General features: G+C 36.7%; 2 protein-coding genes across 2 annotated transcripts in view; one reads left to right on the top strand and one right to left on the bottom strand.

Moving 5' to 3' along the window:
* The window catches only part of PPAT (phosphoribosyl pyrophosphate amidotransferase), a 37536-nt gene that overhangs the window by 11364 nt on the left and 1073 nt on the right, over window positions 1-25099 (bottom strand). Inside the window, exon 2 of the mRNA XM_045996897.1 lies at window positions 539-605. Within this exon, the coding sequence (XP_045852853.1) occupies window positions 539-605 (67 nt within the window). The remainder of the gene's footprint in view (window positions 1-538; window positions 606-25099) is intronic.
* The window catches only part of PAICS (phosphoribosylaminoimidazole carboxylase and phosphoribosylaminoimidazolesuccinocarboxamide synthase), a 46957-nt gene continuing 24087 nt past the window's right edge, over window positions 2230-25099 (top strand). Inside the window, exons 1-6 of the mRNA XM_045996886.1 lie at window positions 2230-2611; window positions 7737-7823; window positions 9361-9795; window positions 11560-11649; window positions 20268-20333; window positions 22986-23122. Coding sequence (XP_045852842.1) covers window positions 2230-2611; window positions 7737-7823; window positions 9361-9795; window positions 11560-11649; window positions 20268-20333; window positions 22986-23122 — 1197 coding nt within the window. The remainder of the gene's footprint in view (window positions 2612-7736; window positions 7824-9360; window positions 9796-11559; window positions 11650-20267; window positions 20334-22985; window positions 23123-25099) is intronic.

Here is a 25099-nt window from a genome sequence, read left to right as displayed (position 1 = left end):
TTCTAAGTTCCTGCTCAGGCAATCCCAAATTAGACAATTCACTTCACTAAATACCTCTGTGCTCCAAACTCTAGTCTTAAATAAGGACTAATCTAATTGTAAGAACCATAAGACATCTTTTTAGAAAAAAATTTGAGGTGAAATTCACATAACATAAAACTAACCATTTTAAGGTAAACAATTCAATGGCATTTAATACAGTCATGATGTTGAAGTGTGTGTTTTATGAGATACTTTTCATTAAAACACTGAAGAACAAATGTACTAAACAATAACATTTGTCAAATATAATACACTAACTCAATTGCATTTTAAAAATTCAAAGCACGTTTAAGTAAATGACCTGTTTCAATGAGTCAGTCTAGCAAACTATCACGCGGAAAGAAATGCACCCTCATTTGACAAATGGAAACGGCTGATCCAGACTGTGACTTCTATATGCAAAGTATCTGTTCAAATTTCCTTCCCCCACCAACATACTAAGTATCACCTGGCACTGTTATTTTTATTATCAACATTTCATTATGTTCAAATATACCTTGTGTGTTTTGAATGTTGGTACTGAATTCCCATCGCTGGTCACAATACCAGCACTCTCCTGACCCCTGTGAATATAAAAAGGCATCAACTGTTAAATATAAATTTACCTCATTGGTAAGCTTCTCTATGAAGCACACTTTTCTCAAGAGCATCCAGGAACTGACGACACATTACATGCTAGTGCTTCTCCCACTCATGATGATGTGACCAGTGATATTGTCTGAGTTCTAACTGACATGCCAGGCACTGTCCTAAGCATTTACATGGATGATCTGACTTACTAGGCTCTCACAACAGTCCTTTCAAATAGATACTATGACTCTAATTCCCATTTTACAGATAAGGACACTAAAGAAACAGAAGTGAAGTAACTTGCCGATGTCACGCAACAGAGAGTGGTGGCTCAGCCAGGATGAAAATACAGTCTGACTACAGAACTTGTTTGTGCCTCTAATCTCTGTACTGTGTGACCTCTAAATAAAGTTGAGTATGTAGATGTAAATGGAAATCTCCAAATAAACCAGCAGGTAAAATGCCTAGTGGTGGGTAATAGAAGCATGAGCAAAATTCATTTATTTTTGAGGTTTTTGCTTTGCTTTTCTGCACTTTCCACTCTTTTTTCCCAACAAGTATCTATCACTTTAGTTACCACAAAAAAAGTAAATACTGCTTCTAAAAATCCTAAGCTGACTGGGTACTTTGCATTTCATTTCCTGTGTTAGTATTTTTAGGTGATGATACAGATTAGAGAAGAAAGCCAAAAGCTAGGCCAGAGGTAGCATATAACATATAAGACTTAAGAGGATCTATACTACTGTGGAGTATCAAATGATAAAAAAGGTTCTAAATGCTCCACAATTTTGAATAGTTCTGAACAAATGATAAATATATCAGATGTTTACTAACAAATTTTTGTCTCAAAGAATATACATCAGGGTGGAAATAAAAAGTAAATCTCTAATATATGGATGTACACATTAATAATTAATATATTGACTTATTTGGTAAAATGGATCTTTTTCTAAACTACATGCTATAGTTGTTTTGGCATTTTAATAACAAGAAAAACTACAACATTAAGTATGCCTACAAAGTAAAAATCTAAAACAATTAAAATTGAAATTTTACTCAATTATCAATACATTTACTCAATTATCAATACATCAAATAGATATGCATAATACTATACACCCTGTAAGACTGGACCATTTAAGACACAGGATTTCTTTAGTGAAATGAGGTGGTCTTTAATATTAACCTCTGCTAGAAGACTAAATGATTCATACCAGAGGAGGAAAAATTAACATTAGCCATAAATCTTAGGGCAGAAAGAACCTCTGCCAACCACTTTTTTATAATTTTTTTTAAAAAACCAACAATCCTTTAGTAAACCAGAGTACATTATGTAAGAAGAGAAATTTAAAAATGGCTTTCCTTCCCTTTCATCTCAAGGGTAATTTCCCCTTAAGGCTGAAATGGAAAAAAAGTTAGGAATCATTTAGGTCCAGGCTTCTTTAATCACAGAGCCTGCTTATTTGGCAGTTTCTCAAGTTACTCCCCTCAGGCAGCTTGAACCAGTTAAACTAGATCTTTTCAGCTCTTTGGAGCTTATTGACAACCAGCCGTCTGGTTTCCTAGGAAACAAAACCTTGGCTAGAAATAGTGAATCATTTCCAGGTCACTTTCAACATGGAGAGTGGAGCAGGAAAGCACTGGACTGAAGAAGAGGTTAAAGCTTTGTTAAGTGTCTGGGCAGAAAAAAATATACGAAAACAACTTTGTGGAACCCTGAGAAATAAAGGAATATTTATTTACATTGCTAAAAGGCTGCAAGCACTAGGAGTATACAGAGATTGGAAACAGTGCCGGGCAAAGTACAAAAATCTCAAATATGAATACAGAACAGTTAAATATGCCCATAACTCTGGAGACAGCTCTAAAAGTATGAAGTTCTTCCATGATCTGGATGCGATCCTGCAGTATGAACCTGCCACACAATTAACAGAGGAAGATGCAAATGGCAGGTGCCTGGCAACGCTGAGCCAAAGTGCAGCTCCAGGGACCGCTGAAGGTAAAAAGAAAAAGTAGCATTCTTTTGTTTTTACCTAACAAACTGTAAGAGTAGGGACTTCCGAGTCCATATGATAAACATAGCCTGGAATATCATATTTGAGAAAAACAACTGACCTGTTATGCTATTTGCACAAGGTAAAAATTTTAAAGATTAAATACCTCCCTTTTTAAATCTGTGAAATACTTAAAAAACACACTAAAACATTAAGTGCTTAAAAAAATTAACAACATTAACCACTAATGCCAACTCTCCTTAAGCAATACCTGACATGTTTTTTGGAAAATCGATTAGGTTTTGAGAGTATTTCAGGTTTTAATTTTTTAAGCGTGGCAAAAGGAAAAAAAAAATCTAATATATGCTCCGCTGTTGTTTCTCCACAGCTCCAAACAAGATAGAACTTTCTGCTCTATATTTATATTCCCATTTTCCTAAATTTATCAATAAAAGCACTAAAATACTAGGAACTAATAAACAATTTCATTATTCGTTTGGAAGTATAGTTCCATTTAAGCCATCAGTGAAACAAAAACAGATTTGATAAATGATTTACGATTAAATGATTTAGCTATTAAAACAAGGTTCTTGACCTGCTGTGTTAAGCCCCATCATAATTACGTAGAATTTGCTCGGTCTGTGGAAGCTGAACGTAGGACTAGGGAAAGTGGGGAAATCAGTGGCAGTAATGAGATGCCTCGCATAGCCAAAGTCTTACAGATGCTATTTTTTAAAATATATTTTATTTATTTGACAGAGAGAAATCACAACTAGGCAGAGGGGCAGGCAGAGAGAGAGGAGGAAGCAGGCTCCCCGAAGAGCAGAGAGCCTGATGTGGGTGGGGCTCGATCCCAGGACCCTGGGATCATGACCTGAGCCGAAGGCAGAGGCTTTAACCCACTGAGCCACCCAGGCGCCCCTTTACAGATGCTATTTTTAAGAGCAGAGTTGTTCAATTCAAAATCTCGAATACCTACTGTCTGCAAAGCACTGAGCTACGTGCACATTCAGTGATGTGTAACACTTCAGAAAGCAGGGCACTGGTGAATAAATGTAACACCCAAAAGAAAATGGTTGAAGTAGTAGAATAAAGATATCAGCTGAGAAAGGGGGTAGGGTAAAATGACAGAAGCTGAAGTTAGGTTAATTTGGTTAATTAGGTTAATCTGAACTTTGCGTTTAAAGCTCAATAATAAATCATTTGGTAAAAAATCCACTCCACTTAACATATTCCCTTTACGTTTCTGGTACTATACCATATTCTGAGAAAGCTTTACAGTCATTGTCAAGTTTAACAGCAATAACATTATTTCATTCAATTAATCATCCTGCACTCTTCATCATTTAAATGCTATATATATTTATATATATATATTTATAAATATAGCATTTAAATGCTATATAAATATTGATTAATTATAAGTAAACCACTCAGATTCTGAAAAGCTTTGACTTTAACCAGAGGTTGGTCCTGGTGCAATAAAAATGTGGGTTCTAATGACTGCAATTTTTTGCCTCTCTCGTGTCACTGTGTCTCCTTGCCCACCCTCTCTCTTACGTGTGTGTGTGTGTGTGTGTGTGTGTGTGTGTTTGTTTAATCTCCACCAAACACGATCTCCTTCTAACCCATTTAGGTGTCCCTACGGCTCCAAAATCTCCACTTTCGCTTACAAGCAGAGGGCCCATAATTAAAACTTAACCTTGAATGTTTAAGGTATCTCAAAACCCAAATCCTAAAACTACGCTCTCTCTTCCCTCATTCAGAACTGATGCCCCTATAAATTGCTTCCACCTTAATATTACTGTATGTCCAATCACTTAAATAGAAACATTTGAGGTGCCCTTGACCTTTGGTCAATCACTAAGTACTTAAAAAAAAATAATCTACTGACATGTTTCATAATTTTTTCTCTGTTCCATTCTCGTTAGCACCATGCAGAACTTCATCTATCACATGGAATATTAAGTTAACTTCTTAACTGGTCTCTCTACTTTCTAGTCCCTTCCCACTTATCCACAATGCCAAGGTTTGTTCTTTAAACTTTTTAAATTATAAAATTACAAGCACATTAGCATTTCATTTACTTTAATAATAATCTTTAAATTATACCCAGAACTAATTATAATTCAGGATTAAATGTTACTTAATGGTTCCATAATATGAGTGCATAAAGCAGAGTTTATATTTGCCCCCGTTATAATCAATACCTTTTGTCCATAATTAACATTATTACTTTAAGAGAGACTATCAGAAGTTCAATTGTTGGTCAGGAAGAGTATGATTACTTTGAAATAGTGTTTAAAAAGAACTGCTTTCTCAAAGAATTGTACTTTAATAACAATTAGACTGTCCCTTTTTTTTTTAGACTGTCCCTTTTTATAGAGAACCCATCCTATGGTCATATCAGATCATAGGTAGCGGTCGAAGTGGGGGAGAGACTTTGCTAATTTAACAAATAATGAAGTATGCTAATAAATAACTATCTATGATGGTATATGCAATAAATAACTTATTTTGCATTTATTTAATTGCTAGTGATATGGAACAGTTCTCTATATGTTTATTTTTACAAATTAACTGTTCATGTCAACTGAGGTCTTAGAAATTGCATGATCTCTTTGGCCTTACAGTTTTGGCTGGATTTTTTCAAAAGTTTTTAATTAAAGTTGCTAATGCAAACAGTCTTTTTTTTAAGGCTTAGAAAGCCCTTTCTCCAGGTCTGATTCATTTATAATGTCTTCTGGTTTTTCTATGGCGGGACCAGCAGAATTTTTATTGGTGTATGGTAAACTGAAGAAGGGAAGAAAATGAATGTGCCTTTTCCACTGTTGGGATCAACCTCATGCAAGTGGTAAGGACAGAGGATCTGGTTCCCTCTGTTATGCAGCAGGTAGCCTGACTGAGCCTTGGCAAAGGACTCAAATACAAACTCTTAAAAGACTTCGTGTTCTGGAAATTATAATCATCCTCAATCTCAGAATACCTTTGACCTACTGTTGCTCCCAGATCACATTCCTTCAGTGACCAAATTTCCACTCTATTTCCCTCCTCTTACTTGATACAAATGCATCAGGAGTAATGACTTAAGAGTTTCAATTTAAAACCTCCAGAGCATGCGACCCTTGCATACAATTTGGGGATTGATGCTAGGAATGATTAACCTAAGAAAAGAATACTCCTGAAGAAGTTGGGAAGAAAGCTTTTCTTTTGCACTCTGGCCTAAATGTTTAGCTCCAGGCTGTTTTCAACAAACATAAAATTAGGCCCTAAATCAGAACATCAAACCCTTATCTTTCCTTACTGTTCTCATGACAAAGCTCACATGTTACATTAACGAGGTATATCATCTTCCACACTTCTCTTAAAGAGAATTCTTCTGTAACTATAGATTTTTAGTTTTCGTATCACCAGCTGTATGCCATTTGAAAACAACAGTGCTTCCCTTATTTTTCATTTGTTATTCTATTTTAAAATAGGAATCCCTAATATTATCTTCAAGATGACAAACATTCCTTTTTTTATTCTTTTTTTTAAAATAAGATTTTATTTATTTATTTGACAGAGAGAGAGTGATCATAAGTAGGCAGAGAGGCAGGCAGAGAGAGAGAGAGAAGCAGGCTCCTTGCTGAGCAGAAAGCCCGATGCGGGACTTGATTCCAGGACCCTGAGATCATGACCTGAGCTGAAGGCAGAGGCTTAACCCACTGAGCCACCCAGGTGCCCCTTTTTTTATTCTTTAATGGAATGCATCTAAATAATGAACTGATTTTAAATGTTCATGCCATTAAAATCATGCCTAATATTTGTTCTCCTAATAATAAAGTAAAATAGGATGCTATTTGTTACTCAGTAAAACAAAACTGAAAAGACATAAGGAAATGATGTAAGATGAATAATAAATCTTTGATTCAGAAAGTTACAAAGGGTAATCAAATGTACTTAACTACCTCCTGATCAACCTTCAGCCTCACTGTAATTATGATTTATCTTCATGTACCAACTGAATCCAAAATTCTATGTTGGGTTCCTTTGAATGATGTATTTTAGTTTTCCCTCACAATTACCTTCCTCATTTGATTACTTTAAAAAGTGGTCTGTGGGGGCGCCTGGGTGGCTCAGTGGGTTTAAAGCCTCTGCCTTCGGCTCAGGTCATGATCCCAGGGTCCTGGGATCGAGCCCCACATTGGGCTCTCTGCTCTGCGGGGAGCTTGCTTCCTCCTTTCTCTCTGCCTGCCTCTCTGCCTAGTTGTGATTTCTCTCCGTCAAATAAATAAAATTTAAAAAAAAAAAAAAAAAGTGGTCTGTGCCTCATTTTATGAAAACATCCAAGCCATAAAACCAGGAGATCAGGAGGGGATCATTTTCATTTTTCAAGGTTGGATGGTTCTTTTAAATGATACATTCTTTGGTCTATTTAAACATAGATTAATTTCTGAAAAGTTAGTATTTACCAATAAATTTTAGCTATTTGACCAAATATGCCAATTAAACAAGATTTTCTGATTATCTCATTACAGGACCTCTGTTTTATATTGCTACTATCATTTACCAAGTGCCTATTACGTTCAAGTACCTAAATTACAAAAATAAAGAAAACACCTCATTTTTTTTTCCCCTGAAAGAGCACAAGCATAAGGAGGGGGGTGGCAGAGAGAGAAGAGAGAGAGAGAATTTTAATCCGGCTGAGGCTCCACGCTCAGCACAGTGCCTGACCCAGGACTTGAGGATCTCACCACCCTGACATTGTAAACCTGAGCCAAAATCAAGAGTCAGATACTTAACTGACTGGGCCATCCAGGCACCCCAAGAAAACATCTCACTTTAAAAAATGTAATTTAATTTGAAAACAAACCATAATCATCTCTAGAAACATAAAATTAGCAAACAAATCTAGTGGAAGTTCAAAATAAACCATGCCAATGGATAGAAGAAATTAAATTTTTCTTTATATAGGTAAGTATTTAAACCATATTATACCACTTATTACAAAATGTGTCTACTACAAATCTTTAATCCTTCATGAATATGGTCAAATTCAGCTCAAGCTACTAGCATTCCCATCCATTATTAATTCAATTTTTACCTTCCTTAGAACTTACTCTAACAGGAATTCTATTCTCTTTCCAGGCAACATGTCAATTACATTAGAAGATAAAGAAGACCTCTCAGGAAATCCTTTACTTTTGGTTTCTCATATCAGACCAATGGAACTAGGTACAGTATCGTGGGTTAAAAATACAATGAAACTGATCAAATTCCAAATCAGAAAGTAAGATTGGTTTCTGAGAAACTTCACGACTTTTCCTGATAGAAACATTTATAGGATTATCTTATGTTTCCCTCTATGTATACTTAAAAAAAAAATCATTTCTAAAATAAGTGATTTTTTAAATTCCATAGTCACATTTATAAAATAATTTCTTTAACAAAATGTAAGTTGCCTAGTAATGTTAGCCTTCAAATACACAACCTTTATTCTTTAAGCATAATAAAGAATATAATGGTGAAAATTATACATAGTAGGTCCTAAATATTTAATGAACATGTCACTTTTGCACTCCTGAGGTCCAAGACAAACAGAACTCCACATCTGAAAGTAAATAATATCAAATCAATGAGGTCAAAGATAGTTTTATTCACCCAATTAAAGTCAATATAAATCCCCATTCTGCTTCTAAATTCTTACTGAAGGCTGTTAATTCAAGTAAGGGAAAATACTGGAAAGCATTTCAAAACAAAAACATTAAACACACCACAAAATAGAAACAGCTCCCTATATACTTCAGGAAAATGCTAAAAAGTGTTTTTAATGACTTACATTATAGATGCTGAGGTTTGAACTACCTTTTTATTAAACATAAACATGAAATCTGAGAAAAACACAGATGTAGTTGTTTAAATAACCAGTATAACCTCAAGTAATGTCATTACCATAAAACAAAACAGTTGCAAAACTGTGCAAGAGATATAACAAGAAGGTACCATGGTAGAATTTCTAAGTGGGGACATTCTGCCGAAGGCATTATGGAATTTCTGACACACTACCTTGCCTTAAAAAAAAATCTAATACTTAAAATGACATTTGGTCTTTGGCCAATGGGACACCTTTTACTTTCATAAGCAGTTAAGAAGCACCAGTTGTTATAATGTGATTTTTCCAACCCTTTATTCATGCATGGTCTTGGTTCTCAGCCCTGACTGCACACTAGAATCACAATATGGGGAAGAGGGGTAGGAGTAACAGCAAAGTAATCATTTACAAAGGCTCCCCAGGAGATACTGATATGTACCAACGGATATAGCCATCCTCCTTTAATCACTGTATTAAAGGAGGAGATAAATTGCTCCCATCTATCCTATCACAGAACAAAAAACAAACAAGAGCTGTCCTCAACGAACCATTTTCTAAATGTATTGTTTTCTGCAAGTAAATAATACAAAATTATATATTCAACATTCAATATATAGTGATAGACACACCACATACCAAAGGAGCAGGATAGAAGAATAAGAAATGACAGGAGGGAAAAAGAGATGATCAAAATGTGACCAATTAAAAACACAACTTTTTAAAAGGCAGTCACTGTCATGGTAAGAAAGATTCAGGTTCTGTATTTCATCTCCCCATTAGTTTCAGAAAAAAGCTAAGCTATGATTGCCTAAGGAGAAAATTTCTTTGAGGTTACATCTGATTATTTATCATATGTATATAACCTATGTACATATCTCTTTCCCTCCCCATCTGATACAGGTAACTCTACATCATTTATGGAAACCTGTATTAATTCAACTTTTATTCCAACTATAGCAAATGAAGGAGGAAAACACTGGACTGTGCCAGAAGTCAGGGCTCTAATTGGCATCTGGTCTGATGTAAGTATACAACAACAACTAGAAGGAACAGTGAGAAATAAAAGGATATTTGAACAAATTGCTGCCAAGCTTCAGAAATTTGGAATAGAAAGAGACTGGAAACAGTGCAGAACAAAGTACAAAAACTTAAAACATGAATATAAGATTGTAAGAATGGCTCAAGACCAAGGTATAACTAAGAGTATGAAATTTTTTACTGAGTTGGATGCTATTCTGGGACACAATAAAACAGAAAAATCACAACAACAGGAATTCCAAGATGAAAAACAAGCCACCGGATGTGCCAATGTAAAAACAGAAGAGGATCGGACAGGTAGGAAGGCAAAGAAAAGTCATCTAAACATCAGGTCACATTATATGAAAATTTCAGTAGCATAATAACGTGAATATAATCTAAGTTAAACAGGTTTCACAAGCTAAAGGTTGAATTTATCATGAAACAGATTTTTGTAATTTAATTTTTTATTTTATTAACATATAATGTATTATTAGCCCCAGGGGTACAGGTCTGTGAATCATCAGGCTTACACACTTCATGACACAGATTTAATGTATATACAATCTCCTCCAAAACACAGAAAGTAGCATGAAGTTATCGATGAAATAAAATTGATTTCCACAAGTTTAAAAACAGACCAATTTTGGGGGGCCTGGGTGGCTCAGTGGGTTAAGCTTCTGCCTTCCGCTCAGGTCATGATCTCAGGGTTCTGGGATCAAGCCCTACATGGGGACTCTCTACTCAGCGGGGAGCCTGCTTCCCCTCTCTCTCTGCCAGCCTCTCTGTCTACTTGTGATCTTTCTTTGTCAAATAAATAAATGAGACCTTTAAAAAAATAGACTAATTTTACTAAGGTAAAACTGCCATTCTAAATGGCAGAAGTTAAAGCAAATTTTTCAGTGGTGCCTGGGTGGCTCAATGGGTTAAAGTCTCTGCCTTCGGCTCAGGTCATGATCCCAGGGTCTTGGGATTGAGCCGTACAGTACATCGGGGCTCTCTGCTCAGCGGGGAGCCTGCCCCCGCCCCCGCCTGCTTGTGATTTCTGTCTGCCAAATTAAAAAAAATTAAAAAAAAAGGCAGGGTTTTCATAGTAACTGCTGTAAAATTGAGTTAACAGAAAAAGAGCATTAAAGAACTTAGAAAACCACAAAATCCATGAGAACATCTTTGAAGTGGACACATAAAGTTCTTTAAAATGAGTTTAACCCAAAGGATTGAGAAAGAATACACACAGAGATATAACAGCATGAAATAGACTAGATGAATTCTAGACCAAGAGTCAGGAAATTGAGGTTCTAGCTCAATCTTTGTGGAATCTTGAACCACGTGTCTCCTCTTGAGTTGACAAGATGTTCTTAAAGACCTCTACCAACCATAAAGTTTCTAGATCATTTAATAACTGCCTTAAACAATGCAGTCCTAATTCTCAAAGTATGAATGCTTATCTAGTGGAAACAGAGGCAATGACAGAGAGTTAGGATTGAGAAACGGTGGCGAGAAGTCCTGAAATCTTTCGCTGGTGGAGAAGAAACTGGTCTGCTAGAGAACCACACATCTGTCCTGTTAAAATTAAAATGACTAGTGATAAAGTCGCCCAACAGCCGCAGCATGATTATGTTCAGAGAATAATTGCCAGAGATACAGCTGATGGTGATTCCATCAGTCATTTGTCAGAAGACCTCATCAGAGACTTAGAATACCAGGTACCTATAGGGACCTAAGACTAAAGATGCTTATGGGTGGGGAATGTAAACTAGAGAAAAGCAAACAACCACAATATTTAGCATCCGGTTTTTTAAAAAGATTTTATTTATTTGAGAGAGAAAAAACACTAGTGGGGGAGGGACAGAAGCAACAGAGAAGCACGCAGACTCCCTACTGAGCAGGGAGCCTGAGGCAGACTTGATCCCAGGACTCTGGGATCATGACCTGAGCTGAAGGCAGACTTTTCACTGACTGAGCCACTCAGACACCCCCATCAGGTTCACTTTAAAAGTAAAAATAACATATTAGAGTTTAAAAACACTTCCTGAAAGTGAATAAAACCAAACCACCATATATCCCACTATATTCACACAGTCATTGCTGGAGATGCAGCTGAAGATGACTTTGTTGGTCATATGTCAGAAGACCTAAGAGAGGGAGATGTAAAACAAAGCCCTGCTACAGGTAAAACAGTATTTCTTGTTTTTGTGTGTGAAAAAATATATAACATGTTATATGATGTTGCTATCGACTGAACTATGTCACCCCTAAAGTCGTACCAACATACGTAAGAGCATTTGGAGATGGGGACTGGGGACTTCGGGAGATAATTAGGTTTAGAGGTCATAAGCGTGGGGACCTAATGACGGGTTTTATGGTTTAATTATATTTGATGTGTAATATATAAGATGCTATAATAACTAAGATATCATAAGAACATACATACAAGCTTATAACATTATATGAAGAGTAATACTCATATTTACAAAAAACAGAAATGGAAGGTGAAAACTGTTAGTAATGTTCCCTATAACTGGTTTTCAAAGTGTAGCAGCATCACCATCATCTGGGAGCTCAGGCATGCTCAAGTTTGAAAAATACTGTCCTACGGTACAGGGTACTAAAGGGGTGAAGGAAAGTAAGTAAGGTCTATATATGATGGTTTGCCTTTTACACAAGCCAAAATGAGTAATGGGGGGGATCACCAGGCCCCAAGCAAAAGCTTAACAAGCCATCACACACCTCATACATAGTCTTTTAGTTCAAAGCTTCATATAGGCTTGGAAAGGATCATACTGATTAACAAACCAGGTAATCAAATTCCCCACACTCTTGGCAAACTTCTTTCTCTGACTTATCAGATGCAATAGATTAAAAGCTCAGTGGGCAAAAGGAGCTGCTAGAATGGTGAAGGTGAAAACAGGGAGAAATTAAGGAGACTAATTCGATAGGAACATGCAGCTGACTAGGGGTATGATAACAAAGGTGAGCAAAACTCTGGGCTCCTAAGGTTCTCAGGGCATCACAGCAATGACCCTTGTCACTAAAAGTAAAAAAGCTAAAATCAGACTCTGTTTAATAACACAAAGATTTCCACGGAAAAAATTAAGAACTTTAGCATTCAGAACATTTTAGCTTGTTAGTCCCCTGGACTCACTTAAGTACAGTATCTCAAGATAATTTTTTTATATGTGAAAGTAAAACATTAAGTCAAATATAAACTGACAGTATTTTTAAAAAATTGTCTGGTATGTTCATATGTTAATTTGGAATATGTTTAGAAGGGGTGCCTGGGTAGCTCAGTTGTAAAGCGTCTGCCTTCCGCTCAGGTCATGATTGGGATCAAGCCCCACACTAGGCTCCCTGCTTGGTGGGAAGCCCACTTCTCCCTCTCCCTCAGGTGCTCCCCAGCTTGTGTTCCATCTCTCACTGTGTCTCTTTATGTCAAATAAATAAATAAAATCTTAAAAAAAAAAAAACAACAACTCAAAAACAAAACACGAGGCAGCAGGGTAAGCTCGCTCAGGTCACGGTCCTAGAGTCCTGGGATCAAGTCCCGCATTGGGCTCTCTGCTCAGTGGGGAGCCTGCTTCCTCCTCTCTCTCTGCCTGCCTCTCTGCCTACTTGTGATCTCTGTCTGTCAAATAAATAAATAAAATTAAAAAAAAAAAAAAGTACATACATACATACACATATACATAAAAACAACACAATAAAGTGATGAACATTCATGTAAAAATAAGTAGAAGTTACTTCATTTTGACTTCATATTGAATTGCTATTGCCCCATATTGTTAACACTGACACTTGGTCATGAAACTGATCTCCCAAAAGTAATTTTTTTTACCATCTTAAATATATGCTATAAGATTCTTACTTCAAATAAATATCTAACTAGAGCTGTGGAATTCCTGGATTCTAGATAACTAATTAGTTCCCAATTTAGAACTCGTGGAGATTCTGGCCTAGGGTGTTATAGGATGTGTTCATGCACCTATATTTTTATAGAAGATCGTCAAGCACAGCCAGGGTTGGAAACCATAGCTAGGTTGTCATATTTAGAGAGTAAGGCCAGCAGAGAAGTAAAACATAAAATCCAAATTGATTCCATTTAGGGGAGAAAAATTATCCAATTCCAATGATCACTTTAAAAAATGCATGAGTGGGGCGCCTGGGTGGCTCAGTGGGTTAAGCCGCTGCCTTCGGCTCAGGTCATGATCTCAGGGTCCTGGGATCGAGCCCCACGTTGGGCTCTCTGCTCAGCGGAGAGCCTGCTTCCCTTCCTCTCTCTCTGCCTGCCTCTCTTGTGATTTCTCTCTGGTCAAATAAATAAAATCTTTAAAAAAAAAAAATGCATGAGTAATGCAATATGAAAGAAGTTAATCACTGGGAAGAATCACAGAACTCCTGGGCTATGCCTACCTATTACAATAAGTAAAAAGAAATGGCCCATGAAAATTGAATACCTACTTCTTTGGATCTAAAATAAATTTATTTTCTTCCCGCCTGAGGCATAGGCAAGAGATGGTAAAAGGAATCAGAAAGTTAGCAGAAAAAGGACCGTCTACCAAGGAAATCTGTGTTTGACAGTCTTGTCAGTTACCTGTCTCTTCTGAGTAAACCTAAAATTGACTTAATTCATCTCTAGTATCAGTTGCTATTTATATATGAAGTGGAATTCTTCAATATCTTTGTATTCTCACAAGTCACCACTTTCTAGTATAGGCATTCAAAACTAGATCAATTTTGGGTGAGGGGTGCAGACTGACATATACACATCCTATTGGAGGTTACGCTTATCAGCCTAAAAAATCACAAGTGAAAGACTACACTGTTCTTTTAAAAATAATCTTAAAACTATTTTCTTTTTGGCTGTGGTAAAATGTATTTCCAAAATTAAAATGATCACTATCCCCACAATTTCACAAAAATTAACAATGTGATGGCCAGCAGAGGGCACTAAATTATCTATTGTTAGTACGTCAGAAGCTATGCCAAGTTTTTTTGTTTTCTCCAATTCATTTATTATTTATAATAGACCAAAAATTGGAAATAATTTTCTTTAAAATGAAATATTTAAAACACTTTTGTACATTTTCAATACAATTTGGGTAATCTTAGCAATACATTATAAACTAATGCATTTTTATCACATGAACCATAATATTGAGAACCTTCCAATTATTTATTTATTTATTTGACAGAGAGAGAGACAGCAAGAGAGGGAACACAAGCAGGGAGAGTGGGAGAAGGAGAAGCAAGCTTCCTGATGAGCAGGGAGCCTGATGCAGGGCTCAATCCCAGGACGCTGGGATCATGACCTGAGCTGAAGGGAAACACTAATGACTTAGCCACCCAGGTGCCCCAAGAAACTTTAAATTTTTAGTCCAATAGAAGATCCAAATAAAGACTTGATTGTTAAAATTTCGGAAAACCCCAAAATTATAAATGTACAAAAAAAGTTGAGACTTAGGTAAGCTGATAAATTTAAATACAGGCAACTTGATAATTATAAAGGTATGAATTTTCTAATTACTCCTTTTTATATTTTCACAAACTCTTTAAGAAACTGTGACATAATAAAGAATACAGACCCGCTAGGCTGACTTAAGTCAGTAGAGCATGTGGCTCTTGATCTCAGGGTTGTAAGTTTGAGCCTCACATTGGGTACAGATATTGCTTAAAACTAGTATCTCAAAAAAAAAAAATTAAAATAAAAAAAGTAAAGAATAAAGGTTCAAAAACCTTTGGAATTTCCACAGTGGGTTTCTAGATAGTTTCAAGATAGGACTGGTCACCATAAAGATAACCTTGTGATTAAGAGGCCTAGAATTTTAGGCCAGCCTGACCTCTAGCAAGAAAGTAAGTCTGGAGACTGAATTCAGTCGTGTGGCCAGTGATTTAATTAATTGTGCCATAATCAATCATGTCAATAAAAACTTTGGATCAGAAGTCCTTCCTAGTTAGTGAACACAGTGATGTGCTGGAAGAATGACAGGCCCTATGCCATAGGGAGGTGTCGTGGAGGTTTTGTATCTAGGACCCTCTCAGACCTGACCCCCGTAGATCCTCATTTGGTTGTTTCTGAGTCCTATTTTTTTTTAAAAAGATTTTAAAAATTTATTTGACAGAGAGAGATCACAAGTAGACAGAAAGGCAGGCAGAGAGAGAGGGGAAGCAGGCTCCCCACTGAGCAGAGAGCCTGATGTGGGGCTCGATCCCAGGACCCTGAGATCATGACCTGAGCCGAAGGCAGAAGCTTAACCCACTGAGTCACCCAAGTGCCCCTATTTTTTAAAGTATAGCGCTTTCCTAAATTCTATGAGTTGTTCTATCAAATGATCAAACCTGAGGGGGTCATAGCATCCTCCGAAGTTGTAGTCAGTCAGCTGGAAGGGGGGCTAACATCTGAAGTAAGGGCAGTGGCTTTTTTGTTTTGTTTTTTAAATTTATTTATTTTTAAGATTTTATTTATTTATTTGACAGACAGAGATCACAATCAGGCAGAGAGGCAGGCAGAGAGAGAGGAGGAAGCAGGCTCCCCGCTGAGCAGAGAGCAGTAAGGGCAGTGTTATGGAAGATTGATCCCTTAAAGCTTCGGAGTCTAATGCTAGACTCCAGGTACTGAGTGTCAGAAATGAACTGCAGTATACCAGTTGGGATAAATGTAACAGAAACTAAATGCTTCTCTTTCCTTAAAATACGCTAAATTTAGAGACTTCCACATTGCCACCCTCCAACATGACATCTTATTTTCTAGCACTAACTACTCAAAATTTCCACCAAACACCTAATCTCTAAATGTTTCTATTTCCCAGAAGTAGGGCATGTGCTTGAGCCCAGAAGTGATGGTTTTAGTCACTTAGATAAAATGTCATAAATTCAGACTCTGCTGAAATAAGGTTTGCCAAAGCTTACCTTCAACTTGTGCTCTCCTCTGGGGTGAGGGTCGGGAAAGGGCTTGGGCATGGAAGGAGATAAGTTTAGTTATAAAAGGGCAACGAGAGGGATCCTTATGGTGTTGGAACTGTGGAGTATCTTGATTTTGATGGTGGAGACATGAGTCTACAAGGTGATAAGATTATTGTAGAACATAATACGCACATATACACACAGTGAGCACAAGTAGAACAGGAACTCTGAATCAGAGTAGTGAACTATAACAATGTCAATATCCTTGATTTAATATTACTTTAATAAAATGTTATCATTGGAGAAAACTGGACCAAGTGTGAAACAGATCTCTAGTATTTCTAAAATCTGCATGTTTATCTCAATAAAAGTATCAACTTTTAAAAAAAGTAACTTATTAGGCAGCCTTATGTGACTCCAAAGTACAACCTCTCATTTAATGTATTGATACTGCTAAAAGCTGAACTTCATTCTAGTCTCACTGTGCAAACATGTCCTTAAAATAAGATCTGGTCCTATCCTAATGTAAATCTCCACACACCTATTGCTGCATAAGCATATGGGCTCCTTAACAACCTCACCTTTTGCCTCACTGGTCTGTTAATAATAACCACTGTGTAGTTTTACCTAGTTTTACAATAATCATTATATGTAACTTCACAGACAAAAGTAACACGAAACGTCTTTAAAAGAAAAAAAAAAAAAAAAAAAGTCCCAGGGCACCTGGGTGGCATAGTCAGTTGTATCTGACTCTTGGTTTCAGCTTGGGTCTGATCTCAGGGTCGTGAGATCAAGCTCCACATAGAGCTCCATGTTTGGTGTGGAGTCTGCTTGAGTTTCTCCCTCTCCCTCTGCCCCTCCAACTCTCTCTCAAATATATAAATAAATCTTTTTTTTTTTTTAAGATTTTATTTATTTATTTGACAGACGGAGATTTCAAGTAGGCAGAGAGGCAGGCAGAGAGAGAGAGAAGGAAGCAGGCTCCCTGCTGAGCAGAGAACCTGATGCGGGGCTCGATCCCAGGACCCTGGGATCATGACCTGAGCCGAAGGCAGAGGCTTTAACCCACTGAGCCACCCAGGCGCCCCTATATAAATAAATCTTAAAAAAAAAAAAAAAAAAGTCCCAGTGTATACAGCAAAGTACAGTAGGAGTGAAGGAATACTATCATAGCATTGTGATACTTCAACACGGCAATCCAACATATGCATGAGGAAGCGCTTTCCCCAAACTACAAACAGCTCACTTGTAAACATCCTATACACACAATATTACACTACGATAAATGCATGTTATATCTACCACACCAAGCACTATCAGTTTCTTAAAATGTTTATTACCTGTCTGCTATTAACAACACAACATGAGAACTGCTAAGACCATTCAATCTTTTTTTTTTTTTAAGATTTTATTTATTTATTTGACACAGAGAAAGAGACAGCAAGAGAGGAAATATAAGCAGAGGAGTGGGAGAGAGGGAACCAGGCTTTCTGCCCAGTAGGGAGCCCAATGTGGGGCTTGATCCCCAGGACCCTGGGATCACAACCTGAGGCGAACACAGACACTTAAGGACTAAGCCATTCAAGCGCCCCCAAGACCACTCAATCTTAAGGTATTTTACCTATTTATGTGTATAAATAAGGATCATTCTCAGTTACAAGGAGGATCAAATGAAAAAGAGATGTAAGAGCTCTTTGTCAAATTTTAAAATGTAACAATGAAGACATTACAAAATTGAGTCTAAAAAGTGCTATCAGGGGCACCTGGGTGGCTCAGTGGGTTAAGCCTCTGCCTTCAGCTCATCACGGTCTCAGGGTCCTGGGATTGAGCCCTGCATCGGGCTCTCTGCTCGGCAGGGAGCCTGCTTCTGTCTCTCTCTCTGCGTGCCTCTCTGCCTACTTGTGATCTCTCTCTCTGTTAAATAAATAAAATCTTTTTTAAAAAAAGTAAAAAATAAAAGTGCTATCATATTCATATTCCCAAATAGAGAATGTGCTTTGGGTCTTCTAAGACAGAGTACTTCCAAGATTTTGAAGGTGGTAAATCCTACAAAGGCATTTTAAAATTTGGTTAGAGATGACAAATGTTCTTGGCTATGAAGTTATAGTTTGGTTCTTTTTTTCCCAAAGATTTTTTATTTACTTGAGAGAGGGGGAGGAAGGGCAGAGGGAAAGGGAAGGAAAGTCTCAAGCCTACTCCATACTGAGCACAGAGCCCCATGTGGGATTTGATCTTACCACCCTGAGGTCAAGACCCAAGCTGAAACCAAGAGTCAAATACTGAACTGACTGTGCCACTCAGGTGCCCCTAGGCTAGTTTTGGTGCTGGAATCCAGCATTACTAGTTTTTCAGTACAACCTTCACTTGCAAAAGTAAATTTGAGTTCTGTGAACAGCAAATTTAAACTGCTATTCTCTTTGTTTTCTGACACAGGAAGATACCATAAGTACAGCCTCAGAAGAGGTGGGCGGCCCCATAGCACCACAAAGTATCACTGTGTCAGGTACAGGGTCTAATTGTTTAAAAAAAATTTTTAGGGGCAACTGGGTGGCTCAGTCAGTTGAGCATTGGAATCTTGATCTCAGCTCAGGTCTTGATCTCAGGGTGCTGAGTTCAAACCCTTCATAGGGCTCCACACTGGGCGTGGAGCCTACTTAAAAAAGAAAAATAATAATTTAGGCTAATATATACCAGTTTAAGTAGTTATACCAAGACTCTCCACATTTGCAAATATCCAGTGAAGATTACCTATTGATGAAAAGCAGCTAAATTATCTCACCAATACTGGAGATAAGTCTGCTTTAATTTTTTAAATATTTTATTTGAATATGAACATACGTAGAAATTTTGACCTCATATTGAAATTTTTATAATTATCAGTGCTTTATGTCAATCCAGGTTGTTTTAAGTAAATGATATTCAAATACAGGATTTATCTGTAAGTTTGTATAATTGTAAATCACATTGATTTATAGGTAATCATATTCTTTTAGAAGATGCTAAAAATCATTTACAGATTGTAACAGTGAGCGACACAGAGGCTGGAAAACACTGGTGTGACAATGAGGTCAGAGCGCTTATACATATATGGTCTGATGAAAAAATTAAGCAAATGCTTGAAAGGACCACAAGAAACAAAGAAATATTTGAGGAAATTGCCAGAAGACTAATGCAGTTTGGAATAGACAGAGACTAGAAACAATGTCGTACCAAATACAAAAATTTAAAATATGAATACAGAGTTTTACAAAAGAAAAATGGCAACCCTCAAAGAAAAATGAGATTTTATGAAGAAGTTGACTGCATCCTAAGAGGACCAACTCTCAGAACTGCCAAATGGAAACATGGTAACCTTGAAATTGAGTTTTTTTGTTTTTTTTTTTAAAGATTTATTTATTTATTTGACAGAGAGAGAGATCACAAGTAGGCAGAGAGGCAGGCAGAGAGAGAGGAGGAAGCAGTCTCCCTGCAGAGCAGAGAGCCCGATGCGGGGCTCGATCCCAGGACCCTGAGATCATGACCTGAGCCGAAGGCAGCGGCTTAATCCACTGAGCCACCCAGGCGCCCCTGAAATTGAGTTTTTAAAATAAAAATTCTATTAACTTTTTTGTTTGCATTGTAATGTGCAAGAGATTCCTCAAAAATAAAATCCTTACACTACTATATGTTCAAATGACCCAAAAAATTATTTTGAAGCACATACCTAATTTCAGAATTTCAATCTTTCCAAACCTTGTACCAAAGCATTCTTAATTTTTAAACTCATTCCTCTTTATCTCCCAAACCACTTTAATGTTTTTACTTTAGTTTACTTGAATGCTTGAAGATGAATATATTTTAAATGGTATCAGTCATACAATGATTCTTTTCCTGTATTCTTTTGTTTTAAGAATTATTTGAAGGTCATACCAAAAACCCAAGAACTTTGAGCATCAAAAGAAAAGCACACGAAGATGGTAAGAGCTGAGAAATGCCAAGTTTGGGCACTGAAAAAAACTTGTTGCTTTTTTCCTGATAAGAGATGTTTATTCCTGTCCTTGACAAATTAGACTAAATATATTGTTTATAAGCTGTGTGAGAGGAAGAATGCTGAGCAATGATTTCTGTCATAGCTCATTAAAAGTAACAGAGCAAATGGAAACTTTCCCAGAGTCAGAAATTTCTGCACAACTGTCCATTCATCATGAGTTTTTAAATTAAAATTTACAGTGGCTGCTATCAAAAGACTGGGAAGGAGGGGCGCCTGGGTGGCTCAGTGGGTTAAGCCACTGCCTTCGGCTCAGGTCATGATCTCAGGGTCCTGGGATCGAGTTCCTCATCGGGCTCTCTGCTCGGCAGCAAGCCTGCTTCCCTCTCTCTCTCTCTCTGCCTGCTTCTCTGTCTGCTTGTGATCTCTCTGTCAAATAAATAAATAAAATCTTTAAAAAAAAAAAAAAAGACTGGGAAGGAAAAGGAAAAAACCCACAAAGTAGTGAGTTCTCAGTTTTAGTTTTCTCTAAAGGTAGTTAATAATGAGTATAACATTTTAGCAATCCTACAAATAAGTCAACCTAATTATGTGAGCTGTAGTTCGAAACTGACTCATTACAGGTATCAGAAAAGGCAATACGAACAGTGGAGCAAACAGAATAAAAATACAGAAGAAAAAGCGGTGAACTGAAACTCAGAAAACCTGAGTTCCAGTCTCTCTCTGATCCCAATAACTCAACGCAGAGCAAATCACTACATCTCTCTGGACCTTTAGGATAATTAAATTTAAGCATCTTATGATTTATGATCTATCAAATTATTTTGAGTATACATAAATAGTTGAAGAGCTTAATTTTTACAAGTGAACACACCCGTGAGACTACCACTCAAATCAAGACATAAAACATTACACCAGCACCCTGCAGGCCTCCCAGTCATAATCATCTTCTATAAAGGTTATGATTATTCTGACTTCTATCACCATAAATTTGGAATCATACAAGATGTTCTTACTTTTTTGGTGTGTGTTCCTTATTGTCAAGCTTCTTTCACTCAACATTGTGAGATTCAACCATGATTTTACTTGTAGTAGGCACTTGCTCGTTTTCATTGCGTAGAATATTCCATTATATGAAAAAAAAAATAGACACACACACACCCCCCACTGCCTTCTTTATCCATTCCACTGTTGGGACATTTCCATTATTTCCAAATGGAGGCTATTACAAATAATGCTATAAAAATTCTTGGGCATGTCTGCTAGTAAATATATGCATGCATTGCAGCGGAGTATATACCCAAGAGTGGGGTGGAGGGTCATGGGGTCAGCATCTATCCAGGTACAGTTCTAAGTACTTTACATATACTAATGCGTTTACTTCCTAGCACAACTCTATGATGTAGGTGCTATCATTACACCCAATTTATAGAGAAGAAAATGGAGGCATAGAGAAGTCTGTTTTCTTGAGCCTGCTGGCTAACGCCACCCCTCTGTGAGGTCCAGGTATCTGCTCTGTGCAGAAGAGTATCCCTAGTACTGACCACAGTGCCTTATGTATATACAACAGGAGCTAAACAAATATTTTTTAAAAGATTTTATTTATTTATTTGACAGAGAGAGATCACAAGTAGACAGAGAGGCAGGTAGAGGTGGGGGTTGGGGGGGTAGGGCGGGGAAGCAGGCTCCCTGCTAAGCAGAGAGCCCGATGTGGGGCTCGATCCCAGGACCCTGGGGTCATGATGGGAGCTGAAGGCTGAGACTTTAACACACTGAGCCACCCAAGTGCCCCCTAAACAAATATTTTTTGAATGAAGTATTAGGTAACAACAGGAACATCCCTATCCCCAACGACCCTTATTATATCACAAGTGAGCTAAAATTTTATTCTCCATTTTCGGACCTACAGTACAAGTCAGATGAGCTGCCCTGACCTTTGCCATCTCTTAATGCCCTATAGTGTATATGCTAGTGAAAAGGAAAATTGCTAAGGGCTAACCACACAAAAGTATCATTCCCAACCCCCTGGATTTTGCCCATTGAACTTGTAATACATAAGTCTAGCCCAACATATGACAAAAGAGACTCAGAAGTTACGAGACTTGCCCAAGATCAAACTGATGTTGGAAACCTGAAAGTAGATTTCAAGTCTTATGTTAAAGAACTATTTCCAATATTGACCAGAATGACAAAGCAGTAGTACTTTGAAACTCTTTTGCAGATAGGTAAGTCCTGCTTCAAACTGATGCAAAAAGCAAAGTTGTAAATAATAGTTATAACTGGAACAATTTAAAACACTAATGATTTAAAACTGAGATCATTAAATTACAAAAGTAATTGAATTAAAAAAAGTCTTTCAAAGCCAAAGACTGGAACAATCAGCAAGGAGAGTTTTAACATAAGTCACTTCCCTAACCAAGGGTATGTAAAACACTATAGAAATGGGACATTTTGGTCATTTTTACTAAGAGATTAAAATCAAAATAAAGTTATCCCCAGCCTTAAATTTTGCAACTCAATGCAAGTTCTCTGACAACCTATGCCTGTATACTCCAACAAACTAATTCTATATAAGTTGTCTGAGTGCATTTCTTTCTCCCAAGTACCTTTCTACTGACAATATTATATTCTCTATTTACAGGATCAGTGTCTGTATCTCTTAAGAAAACCACTCCTGAGATCACTGCAAATGGGTTTCCTCAATGTGTAACAGAACGGAAAGATTCTACAGAATGTTTCTACAGACAGGAAACCCCATACATGATCCAATTTCATCAGGTAAATCTCAAATTTTTAGAAGTAGGATTCAATTCCTAACCCAGGAAACTGATAATTCATTTTCAGGATGGGCATTTTCATCAGCTGATTGATGGGATAAATCTATGAAATTTTAATAATTCCTTTTATGGAAATCTCAAAATTATGTCCATGTTATTCTAGTCTTCAAAAGACATGCCTGTGGTAGAAATGTGAAGATTTCTGATCTAAAAAGGTGTGGTTTGTTCAGAATTCTGCAAACCACTGAATCAAAGTTTTTAGGACTGAAAAAGCATGTGGTAATTATATGTACCTGTCGTGAACACACATACACACACAGTTTGTATCTAAAGAGCTCACTGAAAATGTTAAACGAAAATTCCCCAAAAGAAAGTAGAGCTATGGAATAAATCTCCAAATTGCCAGAACTACTAGAAAGAAGTGCTTCTGAATGAACCCATCTGAATTAAGTATCCAGCGATTGACTATCTAGTAATTGGTGTTCTAGTTGTATTTACATGAAATGCATGATATAACTTTCAGGTACTCTATAATCCCTGAAACTAAATTTTTTTAGATCAGATTATACTTAAGACAAAAACAGAACCAAATACAATGCAAAAGTGATAGCAATCTCACCTTCTGGATTCCGTGATTTAGGAAGATAATGTGTAAGAGATAAATTCCTTTATCAAAAAGGAAAAAAAAAAACCCCAACAGAATCCTGTTACTGTTGTTTTAAAACAACTAAGTATTGAGTGGAAGGAAGTGAGGAGGTAGAGACTCTGCAACAGACCACTTACCAGTGTACAGTGTATTTAACTAATTCTACTGTATATTAAGTTATGACAACCTATCTATGTGTCCAGTTTTAGCGTTCCTTGATTCAATGCCATAGAAAAATATTAGTTTTTAATCTCTGAATCCTACAGACTAATTCAGAGATTTTTATCTTCAAGACATTAGGGAATTTCATCATTCTTCCAATCAGATCACTTTCTCTAAAGGGTGAAGACTTTTGCTAACTCAAAATTTTTAACTGGATGAATTTATGGGAGAGAACCAGTCTTCTCAGTGCACCTTAATGATTCGATGTCTTAATGATTCGATGTCTACACAAGGAAAATTTTAAATAGTCTTCCATTAATACATTTGTTCCCCAGATATTACTACGTTCCTTGCTGCTGCTATTGAAAACATCACAAGGTCAATTTTCAAAACCAGTTTAACAAAGACTTATTTGGTTAGATGAGCAGCCTCAGAGAATCCATTTATTACTGCGCTATTATCATATAATTACATTTTTATTGCTTTTATCTTGTACTGTCTAATCCCTATTCTTTCACATAAAAGCAACTACAGAAAAGTACATATAGCTAGAAATCAAGTTGTATTCATTAAGCAAACAAACAAATAAAACAAACCCTTTTTCTTCTGGCACATATTTAAAGGAGAGACTGAAGATCCTCTTCCCTTCACAGAAGATCTAAAATAACTTATCCTAAGAATGTTTTAAACTAATATTGCTCTCAACTACCACCTAAGCAGATTTTAGTTTATCCTTGGATTATTTATCTAATCTTCTCAAAAAATGTACAGTATTTTAAAACAAGATCTCTACTAGGGTCAACCCACAATTACCCAGGATTAGAGTCATTCAAGTTAAAAATATTTTTGATTCAACCCTGACTCTAAATTACTAACAGCTCTTAGTAAAGGGAGTACAGAAGATATGAAACTAAAGTATCTGCAACTCTACAAAGATCAGAAAGACTACTTGCAATCCAAGTTTGGTTATGGAAAGCAAATCATTTGGAATGCATTTATACTTGTGCTCCCATATTGCTGGTAAATGTTACTGCCAAATTCCTTCAAAGTTATTGCTGCAGTATTGCCTTAAGAAAACTTTGTAATATTTCGGTGATAATGTCAGACCTACGTTTAGATCAAATGCCAGGTAGTAAGAAATGGAAGGATCACTTAAGTTATTTTTTAACT

This window comes from Meles meles, chromosome 2 (genome assembly GCF_922984935.1).
Source record: "Meles meles chromosome 2, mMelMel3.1 paternal haplotype, whole genome shotgun sequence".
In the NCBI taxonomy this organism is placed as follows: Eukaryota; Metazoa; Chordata; class Mammalia; order Carnivora; family Mustelidae; genus Meles; species Meles meles.
The sequence above is the reverse complement of the archived record's forward strand: the minus strand, read 5'-3'. Positions and strand labels throughout refer to the sequence as shown.